An 18,902-nucleotide genomic window follows, 5' to 3' on the forward strand; every position below is an offset into this window, starting at 1 on the left:
AGCGAGGGAGAGGAAGAGCGCGGCGAACACCCCCACCCTCCAGGCAGCGCGGGACTCACGGGGACCATTTCCGCCAACGGAACATCGTTTACATCCGGGTCAGCGGCTCAAGGGGGATCGGAGTCAGTCGGTTGCGAGGTGTCAACAGCGGGAGGCTGCCGGCGTCTGTTGCGGGCCGGGGCTCGGTAAGGGCGGGGCGGGATCCTCTGCTCCGGTCCCTCCCCCTGTGCTCGCCGCAGGGCTCAGCGTGACCTACGGGCGCTTCCCCCCGAGCCGGTGGCGGCTCCGCTCCCGGACTCCCCTCCAGCCGGGCCGCAGCGCTCACAGCTCCGGGGTCTGCGCCCGGCTTCACCACTGACTCCTTGCGTGGTCCTGGTCCGTCCCCTCTCGGCAATTGGGGGCTGCTGTCCCCAGCACGGTGCAGCCGCAGGAGGGGCCCAGACTTCCCTAAGGTCTGGAAAGCCTGTGGGAGCCTGCGGGGGAAAGCACTGCACAAGTGCAAGGCGCTGCTGGGAATAATACTTTGTGCCTCTGCACCCAGGCTGGGGTTCCATCTCCTGGGAGTGTTATAGACCGTTCCGGCGGCTGAGTGGGGGAGTAAACTAAAGCAGTAAGTCATATGGTTTGTTCTGAGTTCTTACTGCTCTGATTTACTGAAGAAAGATCTATGTGGAGTGCTCAGATGACTGATCACTGAACACCCCCAGGAGCTAATTCCATACACACAGGGGACCCATTGGACTTGTAAACTTCTGAAATTTCTCCTAGACAAGGCAAATTGGGTTGTCAGTTCTCCCTCACCTAAAGAAAGAATTCACAGAAGAACTAAATTCTGCATTATAAATGTGAAACAACCTTACGGCTGTCTTTCTTTTTCTCTAGGGGCAGCAGCCATGTAATCTCTTAAGAACAGCACCCTCTTGCAAGTGTTCTGAAGATCATACTTCTTCTCAGCATGTCCTTGAATGAGAATTTTTTGCTGTTGATAACTGGAAGGGTGCTTGGAGTTTCCTAGCTCCTTTGTTTCTTCTATCAAAAGCCCACCGTCTTCTCAAAAGCCTTTCTCTGTTACTTTAGGTGCTATACCTTATTTGTGTCAAAATGCTGCGATATTGGGGTGAGATTCCAGTGTCGACCAGTCAGGCCAACCGTAGCTCCTTTGATTTGCTTCAGCGTGAGTTTCGCACCGTGGAAGTCCAAGATCCTCCATTACATCAGCCCTCTGCAAACAAGCCCAGGCCACCCACCATGCTGGACATCCCCTCGGAGCCCTGTAGCCTCACCATTCACACCATTCAGCTCATCCAGCACAACAGACGGCTGCGCAGCCTCATTGCCATGGCTCAGGCCCAGAACCAGCAGCAAGTGGAGGGCATAAAGACAGACGAGAGCGAGCCTCTGCCATCCTGTCCTGCCTCCCCACCCCTCCCTGATGACCTGCTTCCTCTGGATAGCAAAACCCCCAAAATGCCATTTCAGCTAAGGCACAGTGATCCAGAGAGCGACTTTTATAGGTGTGTTGATGTCACTTTGGATTAAGTCTCTGCTGCAATGAAGTCAGGCAACTTTATATGTACAGAGGCAGTCAGATGGATCCTTTTCGGGGGAGTGGCTGTCTCAGAGGATCATTAAGGAGGGAGGGAGACTAAGGTATAGTGATTAGAGAAGGAGACTAAAGTCGGAAATCTTGAATTCTACTCTTGCCTGTGTATTCATTTGCTATCTGTAAAAATGTGGTTAGCAATTCTGATTTGTGTCTCAGCAGGGTGAGGCTTAGTGTTTGTAAATGTGTTTTGACATCTGCTGGAAGGAGCTGTAGAAGTTCAATGATAGTTTTTGATCTTTAGATTCCTCATTTAAATCCAGTTGCTGATTCAAATCCAGTTTAGAGAATTGTATGGTTATGGACACTGAATTCCCTTCTCCCTAAAACTGGCTTTTCCAACTGAGGGCTAGTGGGACAGTTTGTAGGAAACTTGCATTGCTTCTGCCTCTGCTTCACCTGTTCTTTGGGTAAATAATAGGGGTCCAATCTCTGGGGTTTTCAAACAGCAATCTTTATTTTGCCAGCACTACATTAACAAGAGAGAGTGCGTTTTCTACAGGATGCCGAGGTGCTTTACCGACTGTATCGTTTTATTTACAGAGATCACTCTCTCACCATTATAATACAGTATGCTCTTAGATGGAATAAGGTAGCCACTCCATACGTGTTGTAGGAGAGAAGAATAACTTCTATTGAAATAGGGGGAATTTAGGTCAACATAAAGTGATTAACCAATTGAGTTTGGATAGGACCTTAGGGTTAACACCCTTTCTACTCCTGCTGTGGGATCTTTAATGACCACAAATGGCTAGGAATTCTACTTTCTGTCTCACTTGAAAGTAGAGCAGGGCGACATTTTTCAGCCAAAACCTTTTTCAGTGAGAAATGCAGATTTGGCAACACCAAAATGTTTTGCTAATTTGTATCAATTTTGCCAAATTGTTTGGTTTAAAAACAACAAAACACATACAAAAATGAGACAAAATCAAAATGTTTTGGCACCTTCAGAACAATATTGTGTTATTTGAAACAATTAAAACTAAGTCCAATGTTTAAAATGGTCTAAATCAAAACAAAATATTTTGATTTTGTTGAAACCAAACAATTTGAAATTTTATTTTGGTGTTTGGATTTGCTGAAAATTAAAAATAATATATATATATTTTTTTGGTTCAACCCAAAACAATTTTTTTAAATTGCCAGTGAACCATGTTGGGGCACTGTTTCAATAATCACTTTGAAAGAACAACATCATCTTGTAAAGAAGAAAAGGTCAGCAGTATAAAGATAAGATTGGGAATGCCAACTATGTCAGAAAATAGTTGTTTGTATCATCAAGTTAAAATAATAATAGTAATGTGTACTTCAGTATGTTGCCTTATACCTCAGGACCTCATAGTGTTTTGTAAATATCAGTGAATCAAGTCTTGTAGTACTCTTGCAAAAACAGGCATCATCCATGTTTTACAAATAGGGAACAGAGGCATATGGGTGAAGTAGCTTTTCCAAGGTCACTCAAAAACTCATGTTCCCTGCTATGTCATAGAGCCTAGATCAGGGATTGGCAACCTTTGGCATGCGGCCCGCCAGAGTAAGCCCCCTGGCGGGCTGGCCGGTTTGTTTACCTGCTGCATCCGCAGGTTCAGCCAATCGCGGCTCCCTCTGGCCGCGGTTTGCCGCTCCAGGCCAATGGGGGCTGTGGGAAGCGGCTTGGGCTGAGGGATGTGCTGGCCGCTGCTTCCCGTAGCCCCCATTGGCCTGGAGTGGCGAACTGCGGCCAGTGGGTTCCGCGATCGACCGAACCTGTGGATGCAGCTGGTAAACAAACTGGCCTGGCTTACAGTGTGCCAAAGGCTGCCGATCACCGGCCTAGATCATAACTTGTAGTCATGTAATTTAACCATTAGATGCAATTAATGCATTTGCCCTACTGACTTCCTTTTTCAGACCTCCTCAGGTACCTAAGATGAGAAGTCAAGTGAGGCTTACTTGGATCTTGTTTAACTTTGCATGCAGTTTGCATAGCTAACTCATTCTAACTTGTTTCATTTCATGGATGTGTTAAGCTTTTTTTTTTTTTTTTAAGTTGAACTTTCATTGTAAAGGTTCAAAATGTTTTTGATCAGATTTCACTTTGGTTTAGACAAATGTTGTAAATCCCTTTCATGTTTAGAGGGAATGAGTAATTAAGATAGTTATTGATAAAACCAGAACCCCAGCCCTCTCCTTGTCTGCTACAGTCATTGAAGATGGTCTAGGGCAGGAGTTCTCAAACTGGGGTCGGGACCCCTCGGGGTTGCAAGGCTATTACGGGGGGGGGAAATGTGTGGGTCGCGAACTGTCAGCCTCCACCCCAAACCCTGCTTTGCCTCCAGCATTTATAATTGTGTTAAATATATTAAAAAGTGTTTTTAATTTATAAGAGGGATCACACTTAGAGGCTTGCTATGTGAAAGGGGTCCCCAGTACAAAAGTTTGAGAACCACTGGTCTAGGGAAACAATATTTATAACAGTTAGCCACCTAGGAAAGCTTAAGGTCAGAAATGTGAAAAATTGGTGCAGTGCAACTTTGGAGTGACATGTTTTGTGGGTTACAAAGAGGGAGTTTTTAATGGGCTGTGGTGAATTTGGAGTTTAATGCAAAACATGGTTTAATTGTGTGCCTCACAGATTAAACTGTTTTAAACTCTTGCAGGACAGGAACTGGAAGGTCCATGTAGTCTATGCTTTTATTCAGTTCTAGGATAGAATAGAGAAAATCTCTGTGTTGAATTGACATTTTATGTGAATAAAAATAGCAGCTGCAGTTACACTAGCTAGAATAAAAGTACAAAGGTTGTCAGCCCTCGTTCTTCAGTGTGTAAGATCATAAACAGAGATAGGGAAGACATTTCCTCTTTATGATACGGTTGGCTTTTATATTTTCCTCTGAAGCATCCATTGTGTTCCACTGCCAGAGACATAATATCAGACTAATTGGATGACTGAACTATTCCAGTTCCTTTATTCACTGTAATAACTCCCATTCTAGAGGAAACAGAGTGTGTATATACTTACAAAAAGAAAGACTAGCAGGTTTTCACTGGTGTAGGAACTGAAAACAGAGGGTTAAGTTCTCAGCATTGAAAGTTTAATGTACAGCAGATTTATAATTACCGTCTGAGCTGGAGACTTCTACCATAACATGACTGCTAGTTTTCTCTCTGTCTGCCTCCAACGGCCATGGAATCATCTTCAAAAGAGAGACAACCTACTCCCTCACTCTTTTCCCCCCCAAAGCATCTCAAATGCTTTTTCTCACTTGCCAATAGAGGTTTCTTAGCTGGCCTCCATTGCTGTTCTCTCTGACTCTGTTAGTTGCCTCCCTGACCTTCTGGTTCAGGTGCAGGTGCCACACCCCTCCCAGGTTGGGGAGTGGCAGCAGGCAGGAAGTACCCACTAATGGTTAGGGATTGATTTTTTTCCAATGGGGTTGCAACTTGCATGGGGAGAATGTGCTGAGGATCAGGATTTCTGATAGTAGAGACTGGGGGATGCAGAGCAGATCAGCCCTCTTTCTCTGGACTAGTACAGCATCTTATCCTCAAATCCCAGCCAGTTTAGGTATAATCCATCTGGGAACTTTTTCCAAGGGTGAAATCAGCACTAATTATACCAGTTCCTGGCTATCCCTGGACAACCGGGCGCAGGCAGATGAAAGACAATGGAGACACTTAAAAAGAGGTGTATTCAGAAAGGAAAAAGAGTATTGGCCTTCACAACACCCTCTGGCAAAGAGTGTTGTGAAGGCGAATACTATAACGGGGTTCAAAAGGGAGCTAGATAGATTCATGGAAGATAGGTCCATCAATGGCTATTAGCCAGGATGGGCAGGAATGGTGTCTCTAACCTCTGTTTGCCAGAAGCTGGGATTGGGTGACAGGGAATGGATCACTTGATGATAACCTGTCTGTTCATTCCCTTTGGGGCACGTGGCATTGGCCACTGTCAGAGGACAGGATACTGGGCTTGATGGACCTTTGGTCTGACCCAGTATGGCCGTTCTTACGTTCTTAAAAGTCCCCTTGCCCAGCAAAGCTCTCCTTATTGTAATCATTGTGTTCTCCAGCTCTGTGGCTCTCAACCTTTCCAGACTACTATACCCTTTTCAGGTGTCTGATTTGTTTTGTGTACCCCCAAGTTTCACCTCATTTAAAAACTACTTGCTTACAAAATCAGACATAAAAAATACAAAAGTGTCGCAGCACACTATTACTGAAAATTGCTTACTTTTTCATTTTTACCATAAAATTATAAAATAAATCAATTGGAATATAAATATTGTACTCACATTTCAGTGTATAGTATATAGAGCAGTATAAACAAGTCATTGTATGAAATTTTAGTTTATACTGACTTCGCTAGTGCTTTTTATGTAGCCTGTTGTAAAATTAGGCAAATATCTAGCGGAGTTGATACACCCCCCTGGAAAACCTCTGGTTGTGAACCACTGCTCCAGCACACTTTGTAACTAATTTAACCTTATTTTTCCAGCATCATCCTTTGCTCTTTTGCATGGGGGGAAAATGGTTCTCAAGTGATGGGAATTTTTGCACCTCATTTGGTAAAAATCAGCTCAGCGGTGTAATGTTTCATAAAATTGAAGTGCTCATGAGAAAGTAATCTTTTCTTTCCCTAGACCTGCTGCTAGCTCACCTTTGGCAGCCTATGACTTCCTTCCATTATTTTACATGAGCGAACCTCAGTTGTTGCTCCACATATTGAATTGGCCCAATTATCTTCACTCTAACATGCTAGTTAAACAGGAAATGGCCCACCAGATTTTCCTTCCTTTAAAGGAAATGGTCTTGCTAGAGAGCGGCTTGGACACAAGAATGCTTCTGATTGCTTCATATGGGGGCAGTAGATAGATGGCATGCTGTCATGTTAAGAGACTGCCACAGAAAATGTGCCATTTTATGAGGCTGGCAACCTCATTTACTCTGAAGGCTAAGTTTGATTGATCTGAGTTGGCAGATTTGTCAATTTGCTGTAAAGTGATATTCTGTACATTACGGGCCCATTGACGGGGATGGGGAAAAACCAGCATTTCAGTTTATATATTCTTAGGTTGGGTAGATGGTTTTTCCTCCATATCGTCTACCGCAGTGGTGGTCCATAAAAATGTAGAGGTGTTCATAGATCTTTATGAGATCTATGATGTAAATGAGGATCTATTATTGTCAAATGGGCCAGTATCTCATAGTATTTATGGTAACTGAAAATAGCCTAGATACTCTTCTGCAGAGATGATCGAAATCTAAGCCACCAAATTACACACTTGCAAGTCTGGGACTTGCCAACCCATGGTGACTAAATCTTAGGGGTAAAGATTCTTCTGTTTATTCATAGCTGCATGACACTGATTAAGTGTTAAGCAGGCTCAGGTTTGGTTGGTAGCTGGATGGGAGACTTCTTGGAACGCATTAGAAGCTGTAGGAAGAGGCATTCTGCAGTCAAAGTCAGTAGGGATAAGTGTTTAGGAGTGCTGTGTTTCTGGAGATGCCAAACTTTGAATGAGGTGTAAAGCCAAGGTTCTTACTAGTTATGGTCATTTAAAAAAAAAATCTTATGGCCTTTTTTGCAAAGGTTTGTTGCTACAAGAACACCTTCAATGTAAAATTCGCTCTTCTGTCTGAAAATGTTTTCCTGTTGATAGAAGCACTGGCAAATATGAGGCTAGCTCAAAGGAGTTGAGTGGGGGAATGTTCTCTCTCTCTTCCCCTCCCTCCCCCCCAAGTCTGTTTACACAGGGCATTTGACAGCACTTTGTGTATAGGAAGTTTCACTGTTTCCCCTGTATAACTAATTCATTAATTACCTTCTCCTGTTGTTCCTGTGAGGAAAAAACACCAAAAACAAACAAAAAACCCAACCAGGAAACTGTGTTCACGAAACTACAAAAATTGGGATGGAGACACAGAGAGAGGCACAGTACCTGGGAAACTGTCTGTTTCTGTCTCTCTCTCTCTCTCTCTCTCTCTCTCTAAATGGATTAGATTTTATATTGACTATATTCCTTTGACCTCAGTGTCCTGGTCACATGGTAATTAGGTTCTTTTCCAGCATTCTTCTTTGCTGCTAAATGTTGCTGTGCATTGTTAATCAGTAGCTGGAGGTGGTGGTGTATCCCAAATGAGCTAACTGAATTATGTCTCTAGTGTTTAAGCTTGCAAAGTGCCTCATTTGACAGCTACTAACTATATTTAACCATGCCTCTCTACCCACCTAAAAAGAAAGGACCAGTCCCTGGCTTTGACAGTGGTTCTCTTCCGCTGTGGAAGAAAGTAGAGAACGAGTCCCCCTGTGCTGATGGTGTAAGAGGCATAGGGCTCTCCGTGAGCTACTGAAGAGTATGGCAATACAAAAAGGGTACAAAACAGCATGGATGATGCTTGGGCTACAGAGAAACTAGATGATCTTTCAATTGGTGTATCAGAGCACCTGCTTTCTCCATTCTAAGGCAGATGGCATAATTAAATAAAAATCCAGATGAGTCACTTCATAGAGAGTAATAACTAGGAGGAGTTAATGACCTGGGGTCCACACAGCTACTCTTATTCCCCCAGGTAATACCCTGATCTGAGGCTTTTCCTGTACTATTAATTGTTTACTTTAACTTTATTATTTAAAAGAATTTCATACTAGTGAAAAATGTGGAGTTGAGAGCCTGGCAAATGAAGCCCTCTACTAGGTATCCACAGAAGGGTTTTGGTACTGATAGCAATAGTGCATGCTTCCCTCTCACTATGTGTCACACACATACCATGGCTCAGCCCTGTTTTGCGGGGGCCCTCTTTAAGGATCAGAGGGGAGTTGAAGCTCTGAGGTCCATGCATTTTTTCTGAGACTGAAAGGTGCCAGTTGTGATGGTATGTTCTATGGTGTAGACATCTGCATTCTAGGCATTGCAGTGAGACCAACCTCTCATCTTAAGCAAGCCACTAAGCAGTTAGCAGATGATATCTGTAAGGTATCAAGTGGTGGCAAGTTATTGGAAACATTTGGTGGTGCAAGTGTTTGTGGAGGAGGTGAGGAATTAGGAAGTTGGGTTTGTAAGGAGATCAGAAAAGGAAACTGATCAGAAATTGAAGGTGAAATTAACTCATCTAGTTTAACTGCTGGAACTGAGTGAAGTATTAAAAAGCAAACAAAAACCATACCAAGTGAACAGAAACTATGAATTTTAAAGTCTGTTGGGCCAGGCATATGCTCTTTTGTCTTTCAAATTCCTCAAAACTTTTCTTTCCCCTGTGAAACTCTCAAATACTAACCCACCTCAGTAAAAAATTATCACCCACTCATTACAAGAATATTGTAAATGTTGTAAGCCAGTGGATCTCAGCCTCTCCTACCCTCTGCTTCCCATCCAGCTGGGATGTAGCCAGGACCCCCTCACCCTCAATATGAGGAAGGGCAGTGTGGTCACAACCCCTAAGCTATGAATCCCTGTTCTAAGACAGCGCCTTTCTCTGGATCTCCCAGCATGCTTTGTGTTACATTGCAAATTGTACTGTCTCTCTCTTCCTGCTTCTTTTATAGCACCAAGTGCATTGCTTAGAGGTGACCTGGAAAAAATGGGCTTGTACCTTTTTGTGTATACTTTATGATTTAACAAAGTGTGTGTGCTCTGCTTGTTTTTTTTAACATTACAGATTTACATCTTGTCTGTCTTGGAAGCCTCTGTGGATGACTGGAGAGCTAATAGGCCTGTGACATTAGAGATAACAAGGAAGTGAAACCTGATTAACTGAGAGGGGAAGAGGTTTGCATTCAGGTTGTTAAAACTCCTTTTGTGTGTGTGTGTTTAGCACCTGTTTAATTCAGACCTCTGGGAGAAACGCTCTTGGTTTAATTAAGGGCTGAGAAAGCTCAGTCCACATTTGAGTCACTCAAGGAGTCTTCCAGCATAAAAAAGAAAGATGAGAGTCTACATTTCTGATATTTGTCAGGAAAAAAAATAAGCAGCCAATAAACCTTCTAGGCCTCCTCCATACATAACAGAGATGCCATAAAGGACCCAAACCCAACTGCTTTTCCTTTGCAGGTCACCTCTGCTAAATTAATGGCACAGATCTTTTAACAGTCAACAGTTTTTTCCTCTTCCCTATTTTCCTGAGGTGGGCGAAGGCCTGCTCATGTTGTCCTCTCTGCTTTTAGAGGGAAAGGGGAACCAGTAACTGAGCTGAGTTGGACCTCCTGCCGGCAGCTTCTCTACCAGTCCATGGCCACCATCCTGGCCCACGCGGGGTTCGAGTGTGCCAGTGAGAGCGTCCTGGAGACCCTGACAGACATTGCTCATGAGTACTGCTTGAAGTTCACCAAGCTCCTGCGCTTCACTGTGGATCGAGAAGCTCGGCTTGGGCAGACGCCTTTCCCAGACGTAATGGAACAGGTGTTCCACGAAGTGGGCATTGGCAGCGTGCTCTCTCTGCAAAAGTTCTGGCAGCACCGCATTAAGGATTATCACAGCTACATGCTTCAGGTAAGGATAGAGATGTAAAAAATGCTGCTTAATGAAAGACACTCCCAGTGCAATCTCTTGTTGCTATATAGAGAACTGTCTGGATCAGCGAGTTAATGTCCAACTAGATCTCTTATTTTGGGGGGTCAGGGAGGGTTTTAGTAAAAATGACCAGAAGGTGAGGCTAGGAGTGTTGTGGTAGTAGCATGCCTGGCCTCTAAGGGAGGAAACCCCTTAGCTGTCTGCCCCTTTGCCGATCTAGAAATATGTGGGTGGTTGGCCCAGGAGGAAGCTGTGTTTCTGTCCAGAAAAGTGGGTCAGCCCAATAAAGGAGGTAAGAAAGGAAAATTGTTTGGACCTTCCCCATCTTCTTTTCTCCACCAGAAGCTTCCACAACTTGTTTAATATTGAAGAGTTCTATTGTTTGAAAATAGATGATCAAACAAGTAAATTCTTCTACAGAGAGAGCCTATTCAACCAGAGAATTTGTGATTAAATTACATCAAATACTGGATCCATAATTTATCTGATCTTCCATGGATTTGTGTAAACCACCCAACAACAGAAACAGGATACTTTGATTTCCTAATGTTCTCTAGAGTCTAGTTGAATAGAATGGTAATCATGCAGTGAGTGAGGAGATATGCATAGTACTAGAAAGCCCTTGGCATTTGTCAGAATGACTGAGTGAGTTAAAGTGTTCAGCTTGACATACAAGTGAAACAATTTCCATGTAAGAAAAACAAAATTCAGAAGAAGGAAAAAGTCAGTACTGATTTATCAACTTGATTTCTATTTCTGTGGGTCATTGGGATGTTTAGATGTATTTTAGTAAAGTAAAGCAGTGAGCGCACAAACCAACCTAATTGTAACATATAGTTCGTGAAATGAGGTGGTTTGTTGAAACTGTACAGAAAGTTCAGTCTGAGAATACACTGCCGTGTAGTCTTTCTGTGAGCTGTTAAACAGCTGCTGCCTCCTATTCCCAGAAGTGGCTGCATTTTTCAGTGAATGCTGAAACAACTCCTGGTTCAGGGTGAAACAACTCTGGATTTGATAAAGCTCTTTGGAGTGAAAAATGCAATATAAATTTCTGTTATCACTGCAGGGAACTGGTTTCTTTTGAACTAGTTTTTCCACAGAGTTAAATGCTGGCATATTGTTCTAGTGACATAGACATAAAGATATTCTCCCCTTCATGGACTCATGTAAATGCTATGAATGTGAAGGAGAATAATATTGATGCTCATTGAGAAGAGAATTGTACCCCCTGTAGAGTCCATGACCTGAGGCAAAAATCTGCCTCATCTGATCTTCCTAGGGATTTATTCTGTGCTCCCTACCTTGGTATTTGAGAGACTTTTGGGGCAGCTCAGTTGCACTTCCACACTCTTCCTGCATGGCAGGATTTGCACAGTTTGCATAAATCAGAGACCTGCAAATGTCAGTGGCATATAAATTGTGAGTGGTTCTGATCTTTTTAAAAAAAAAAAAAAAAAAAAAGCTACATCATCTGGATTCCTCTTCACTAAAAGATTTTTTTGTTCAAAAATGAAGATTGTATGGGTTAAAATAGACTCTTTTTGCATTATGAATACTTTTTGTTCAATTTGAATGTTTAGAAAACAGACAGATTCTAGCTAGTAATCTCAGTCCCCACCTACAGCACCCGTTGCTGTTTTGAGGTCTGGGTTTCCCGCATAGCTGTACCACTACAGCTCACTCTTGACTTGCAGTAACCTCTGCTATTTTGGGGTGTGTCTAGATGAGGAAGTAGGTTTTGTTTTAAAACAGCTGTGCCACTGCACCTCAGTCTAGACCTGTAACAGTCACGGTAATTCTAACCTGGGTCAATCCAGAGCAAAAGGCTACTGAACATTACAGAAATGTGCAATACAGACAAGCACTAGTAGTAGCTAGACTTAGACTGCAAAATTCACTTCATTGATGATGTATGGTTGATAAGAACCTAAGTTTCTAGAGGTGAAGGGTTGCTGCTGAATTTCATCCCTATATTCATTTCACTCAAATGGTTGGAGAAAATGTTCACTGTATTTCTGTTGTTTATTGAACAGAAGATAGCCAGGTTCTGTAGGTTGTGATTAAAAATGGTGACAGATAGCTCAGAAGTTAAGTAGTTAAAGTTTAGGAGTGGGACTCGGGACACACATGGGTTCTATTTCTTGTTGTGCCCCAGACTTGCTATGTGATCTTGGGTGGGTGAGTTGGGCCCCCGTTTCCCCATCTATGAAACAGGGCTGCTGATACTTATTCACCAGACAGGGGTGCGTTAACCTTATTGAAGCCTTAATGAATTAACTCTGTTGAAGTCATCAGAAGTTGTGAAAGGATAAATCATCATCATTATTATTAATGTGAATAATTTATATCTGCCTGAGTACCTGTTTCCTTTGATTAGAAACCAGTGATCTGTTGAGGAGAGGGAACACTGCAACGCAGTTGTTTTGTCTGAAAATTCCATCCTTTTTGTCTCCAATGATCACTGGCAGGTTAGCAAGCAGCTCTCCGAAGAGTACGAGAAGATTGTCAACCCTGAAAAGGCAGCAGAAGACACAAAACCTGTGAAGATTAAGGAGGAGCCAGTCAGTGATATCACCTTTCCCATAAGTGAGGAGCTGGAGGGAGATCTGGCATCTGGTGACCAGTCTTTGCCTGTGGGAGTCCTTGGAGCTCAGAGTGAGCGTTTTTCTGCCAATCTGGAAGTAGAGGCGTCCCCACAGGCTACAGGTAAGGGGCAGCCTTCTGTTGTAAACACTCCCTCAGCTTTTCCAAATGGCCTCATGTATTTTACTTTAGCAAAGCTACAGCTGATGGGGGTTGTTTTTGGTCATGTGGGAGGAGGGTTCTGTTTTAAATTAAAAAGCAGCAGTGAAGTTTATTTAAAACCTTGCACAAATACAAGATACAAAACAGGGAGCAAAATGTAATGTAGTTAATGAAGTGCTAGAGATTTACCCCATACAAATAGATTGGAGTATTCGGCAGTAATACTGCAAGATGCAGAGTTTGCACTAATGTTACTCTAATGATAGCAGCCATTGTGTTAGCATAAAAAGTATACAGTAGAAAATATTCTACAGCAATGGCTGCAGTCACTGGAAGCATTAAGCCCTTATGGTGTTCCATTCTACAGTAATGGTTCAAGCACTGCAGTTTACAATAATATTACTCAAGTGTTTGCTGCTATTAGCATAGAATTATGGTAGTATATGTTTGAATAAGGGTAACCTTCTGCCAATCCAGTATAACAAAGGCAAAAGACTTTTGAACACTTGTAAAATGTGTATAAGAGGAGGGCCAACAGACTTTCCTTTTGCATATGAAGCAACAACACACAAAAAAGCTGCTTTTTATTCTGATTCCTAATGAATAAACAGTTACAAAAAGAATCCAGTTGATTTTCTGTTTTTGAGGTGGTGCCAGGAGTTTCCCACTTCCTGAAACGATCAGCACAGAAATAGTTTCACTTGCAATGAGGAGCTTGTCTGAGGATGCCAGTTGCTGGATTAGTTTGGGCTTGTTTAGTTCTGGCTGCTGGGGGAGTGTCTAGTTTGTTAGTTTTCTGTGAAGTTTTACAGTGCTGAACACACTAGCCAGGTAGCCCATGATTCAAGGCCAGAACTTTCATGTAATCGAAAAATTGTGGTCCACATTCTTTGACCTGGGTATAAGAGCAAGAACCAAATAACGAGGGAAGGGGGAACTGGTTGATGGGTCTTAGAGCTCACCTCCAGGATTGAATTTGGCCCAAGCTGGTAGTGATTGATTGTCATCACCTTCTGATTGCTATTTGATCAATTATGTGAAATGGGCTGGCAGCTCTCTGTCCCATTCTAGTAGATAAGTGTTCACATCACAAACCCACTACTAAATTAGCAGCTTCAGCAAGGACTGATTGGGCCATGGAGACTGAACTCCCCTCTTGCTCCTAGAAGTCATCACTCCAGGTCAGAATTGAGGCATGTTGGTTGACGGTGTGGGAGAATCTTGTACCACTACCGTCTGTGTTTGTACCTGTTCTGTATCTACATACAAGTTTCAGTCTCTATGGCTATCAAGTCAGCACCAGGCACCGACTCTGAGTTCTCTGGAAAATTATGAAGAACTCCCACTTTCAAAGAATGTGTGTTTTGATTCATATATACAACCACCTGAACTCAGCCATTCCCCGCAGAAATAAGTGTTTCACTCAGAAACCCAGTTAAAAGTGATGAGGTCTCTTCTATTAACCTTAATCCAAGTTACATGTGCACTGAGGGGAGACTAGATGTCAGAGTCTACTAGTTGTTTAAAGAATAACACACTGTTGAGTTTTAAAAAACACAAATCGCTCAGATGTTTTGCTGGGAGCTTGTATTGTTTTCTGCAGTGCCTCTGAAATGTGAAGTGCTCTTATTTTGTGTGGGAGGGAATGGTGAACTACTCCTGGGCCATAAGGGATTATGACTGATTCATCTGAAAAGCTTGCTATTAGCATCTACCACTTGAGAGACCCAGAGGATAACATACTAGCTGTATATTAAATGCCCCGTGCTTCTCTGATATCAGACTGATGTTTTTTAATTATGAATAGACGTGTTCTGTTCCTCTCTTGAAGATCCCTGTTCACTGCACAAGGGCCTGTGTGTGCTGGAAACCACATCTCTCTCTAAAGGAGTCCCACTGTGGAGCTGGGCAATGTTGAGTGCATAACATCAGATGAAGGGAGAGGAAGCTACTGGAATTAGAATATGGGCATCTTCAAAATGGGAATGAGCCTATTAGGGAGACAGCAATTAGGGAGACAGTCCAGTGGTTTGAGCACAAAACTAGGAGCCAGGGGTTCCTGAGTTCTAATCCTGCCTCTGAGTATGTCCTTTGTTATGGTCATGGACAAATCACTTCATCTCTTTGCAGATGGGGGAACTGAGACAAACATTGGGATACTATTTCGTTGTCATGTCATGAGAGTGTTGTGAGGATTAATACGTTAATTTGTTATGTGCTTTGATGTTAAAGTGCTCTGAAGATGAAATGTCCTGTGTAAACGTTAAGTAGTTTTACTCATTGGTGACAACACTCAATGACAAAGGGAGCTAAAGGGAATAGGTCTTAATGGTGAAGAGAAATTGGTGAAAGAAGGAAACCCTCCAATTATTGTTTAGACTGGGACTGTAGCCTTAAGCCTGATAGCATGTTAATGATGTATCCTCATGGTTGAGAAGAGGATAGATTCACTTGTAATGCACATAATGGGGATTTTTAGTGAGGCTTCTGGACACCAATAGGCCCTGTAGTTCTTCCTGGCTGTCTAGCTCCTAGACCAACACAGCCTGTGCTGCCTGCTGCCCACCACATAGGGTCTCCCTAAGCCCTGGTTTGGGCTAAGCAGTTGTGGAAGGTTTACAATGCAAACACCGTTGTGATGTTAATGGAAAGATTCTCTTTGTATAATTACTAGTAACAGGGGAAGTACAAAATGTTTGGCTCAGCACCCAGAAGCTTAGATGCTTATTCAAACTTGAGGTAAGCCTCTTGAGTCTGCAGACTAGGTTTGGAAATCTCCCAGGCTGGCTTCTTAATTTGTATCTGCATTTTATTTTTCATGTGAATTTAACCCTGACCTCCAGGGATCAAATTTCAGGTGCGAGAGAAGATTTCAGTCTCCCTTCAGTCCTTGGTTGTTATGCTAAGACTCTCAACAAGGGGCCCAATTAGTATCAGTTGTGGTAGTGGGTTTTTTCTTTTTTTCTTTCAAAATAAATTTGCAGAAATAACAAAATCTATAATTATCCCTCTTAAGGACAAAATTAAAACAAAACAAAATCCACCCATCACTGTGTTTGGAAAAACAACAACAACAACTTGGATATAATCTTACACAAAAGGCACATCGATCCTAGGATAGAAATAAAATAACTAACTTCTTGATAGTGTTGGGCTTTGTGATGTGGACATTTAGCCACTATGAACTGAACTAAGAACCACCCAGTTCCTTTCATATGGGCCACTGAACAGATATCAGATGACTGATGGCTTATTCACTATTTACCTGAATAGGGTTTGAACCAAGTGACCAAGAAGTGAAAGGTTCCGTATCTCATGGCCAATCTTCTGAGCCTCTGAGAAGAGACTTGCTTGTAATCTGATGCTTTTTTGCTTCTGGTCAAGTCAGGGATGTGGTGTGAATGGTCCTCTTCTACTTGATTTCAGACAGGACCAGAAGAGTTGGCATAAAAATGAAAAATGGGCAAAGGTTTGGTGGTCCATTATCCCAGCTTTCATTGACCTCCTAAAGGAGTTCTTGGTTTAAGTTTTGGGAAGAAATTATTACCCTTTTTTTTTTCGCATTGTGGTAGCACCCAAGAATCCCAAATAGACTCTGGACCCCATTGTGCTAGGTGCTATACAGACACTTAGGACATCACAGTCCCTAACCTGAAGCACTCAGTGTAACTGAAGAGAAGATGCAAGAAATGAGTGTAACAAACAATAAGAGGGAAGGGTGGGAGAGAAGATGAAGGTGACTTTAAGAACATCACACAGTGGCATGGGTGAACAATGTGCATAACCAATAATAATGAAGAATGTTTATAACTTTTTTTAACCAATCACTTTTAAAATTCCTTATGAACTTCTGGGCTCCTTAACAACTGCCCTTCCTCCTCCCTGAAAACATGACCTAGGTTTTGCTGCCTAGTTTGTTTTTTTTTCTTTCTATACAGACTATCCCCAGTTGGCACCTACCTAGAATTATCAGTTCCTTTAAAATAAATACAAACTATACCCACAGCTCCCTCAAACAGTGCCTCCCACCATAGAGCATCTGCTGGGAAGCCACTGTGGTGATGAGGATTTCTCTGCGCCCTGTGGAGAGAAGGGATGGGTCCCTGCAGGTGTCAAGTACTGGAGGGCAGGAAGTCCAGTGATCACTTGTGGAGCTCTGATGTCCCTGCGTTCTGAGACTGTGAGGGTACTATCTGGGGAAAAAAGCATCTTCACTGGGAAGTAAGAACTCAGCAGCATCAGCTAGTGCCAAGAGCATCATGGGTTTAGGCAAGATGTCCTGGTCCTGCATGGAGCTAGGACTTGGGGGGCACAGCAGTATCTCCATGGGGTACTGCCTTTACGGCCTCAGGGAGTCACTGACGAGAGGATTCTCCCATTTCCCATCTCTTCACAGAACAGCTTGGACCAGAACACTATAGGGCCTACGGAGGCCATAAAGGCATCACCCCATGGTGATACTGCAGTGTCCTCCAAGTCCTGACTCCATGCAGGGCCTGGGCATCTTGGCCTGACCCTTGTGCTCTTGGCACTAGCTGATGCTATTGAGTTCTTGGAGGATGCCTGGCCCTTCTAAAACTGACTCATTCTCTTGGGAAATTCCGCAGAGGGCTGCAGTGAAAAGAGGCGAGGGGCAGTGCGGGCTTAGTCAGCCCCTGCCCTAGGAGGGAGGTGATCAAAGGAAATACTGCTTTTATATGCTTTGTCTTTTTGTTTCACAGCTGTTCTGTCTCCAACCTCGTGAGCCCAGCCTTAGGGGTTAGCCTGCTCTTGCTCTTTCTCCACTGATCCTGATGTTCTTTGCACCTGTACATCTGTTCCCATGCACTCTTTACTTGGTGCTTAATGAGTACTCTGTCTCTCTCCAGGTGCCGAGGTCAATGCTTCCCCTCTCTGGAACTTGGCTCAGGTGAAAATGGAGCCTCAGGAAAGTGAGGAGGGCAATGTTCATGGGCACGGGGTCCTAGGCAGCGATGTCTTCGAGGAGCCCATGTCGGGCATGAGCGAAGCTGGGATGCCGCAGAGCCCCAATGGCTCTGAGAGTAGTTATGGTTCTCATTCTCCTGACAGCCTGATGGGCTCCTCGCCTGTCTTCAACCAACGCTGCAAGAAGAAGATGAAGAAGATGTAAAAGGGAAGAGGGCTTTTTTTCTTTCGAATCCTGCTAATGTGTGACAGTGACTTGAAATGAGCCAATAGGGCCCTTGGTACCTCGGGGACTATAATAACCAGTGCTGGCCCTGGGTTTTGGGGAACAGTCTGTGAAATTATCATGTGAGGTTCGATCTGCAGTGCACATCAACCCACCCATCTTCATTCTGCCCATGACTCCTCTTCCCATTGGGCTCTGCTTTGCATCCCCATCCATGAGATTGCAGGAGAATTCAAAATGGGACCCGTCCCCATCCTACAAACATGGCAGTGTCACCAGATCTCTGGTGGGGTTGGAGTGCGGGAGAGAAAGCAGGCTAGTAGTCTTGTTGACAGTGGCTGTTTATACTCACTGAGCCAGGGGAGTCAAGGCTGCATCTTGACAGTGAGCTTCTCAAAGTGGAACCAGAAGCAATTAGCCTTACCTAGCGCTGGCCCTGGTAATAAATGGTTTCCTTTATTTTGTTGGATTGTATGTGGCAATTTCAACCCAACTGAGTTGCCCTGGTTGAAGCTGCTATCTTGACATTTGAAATAGCTTCTGTTTTGGTTCCTGTTTTCTTTTAATGGTGCAGCTGATTGATAGCAATAATTATTTTTGTTCTGTGGATCCACAGCTAATGTTCAGCTCAGAGCTTTTAATTTGATTCATTGAGTGTCTCTCTTAACAAAAGCTGGAATGATCATGAGTCAAGTAGGAACACTGGCTTAAACCGGCTCTATACCTATAACCCATTGGAAGGTTAAAGGGAGGTTTACTGAGCCTCATATTTGTCCTTACAATTGCACATTAATCTTCTGAAAGAACAAGCTCTAGGCACAGTGTTTTTGTTTGTTCATATAACATTCATGGCCCTAATTCTCTTTCTTGATTGTATTTCATGTTCATTGTACAGAAATAGAAGCCAAACAAA

The 18,902-nt window shown here is 43.2% G+C and overlaps 1 protein-coding gene across 1 annotated transcript; it reads left to right on the forward strand.

Annotated features, from left to right (window-relative positions):
* The first annotated feature begins 119 nt into the window (after positions 1–119).
* SUPT7L (SPT7 like, STAGA complex gamma subunit) lies at positions 120–18,403 on the forward strand. Its single transcript, XM_024198169.2, has 5 exons — positions 120–185; positions 883–1,514; positions 9,747–10,071; positions 12,561–12,798; positions 17,706–18,403. The coding sequence occupies exons 2-5, from the start codon at positions 1,102–1,104 to the stop codon at positions 17,966–17,968; spliced, it is 1,239 nt and encodes a 412-aa protein (XP_024053937.1). The 5' UTR covers positions 120–185; positions 883–1,101; the 3' UTR covers positions 17,969–18,403.
* Positions 18,404–18,902: the final 499 nt, after the last annotated feature.

This window comes from Terrapene carolina, unplaced genomic scaffold (genome assembly GCF_002925995.2).
Source record: "Terrapene carolina triunguis isolate 2854851 unplaced genomic scaffold, T_m_triunguis-2.0 Scaffold85, whole genome shotgun sequence".
Taxonomy (NCBI): domain Eukaryota; kingdom Metazoa; phylum Chordata; order Testudines; family Emydidae; genus Terrapene; species Terrapene triunguis.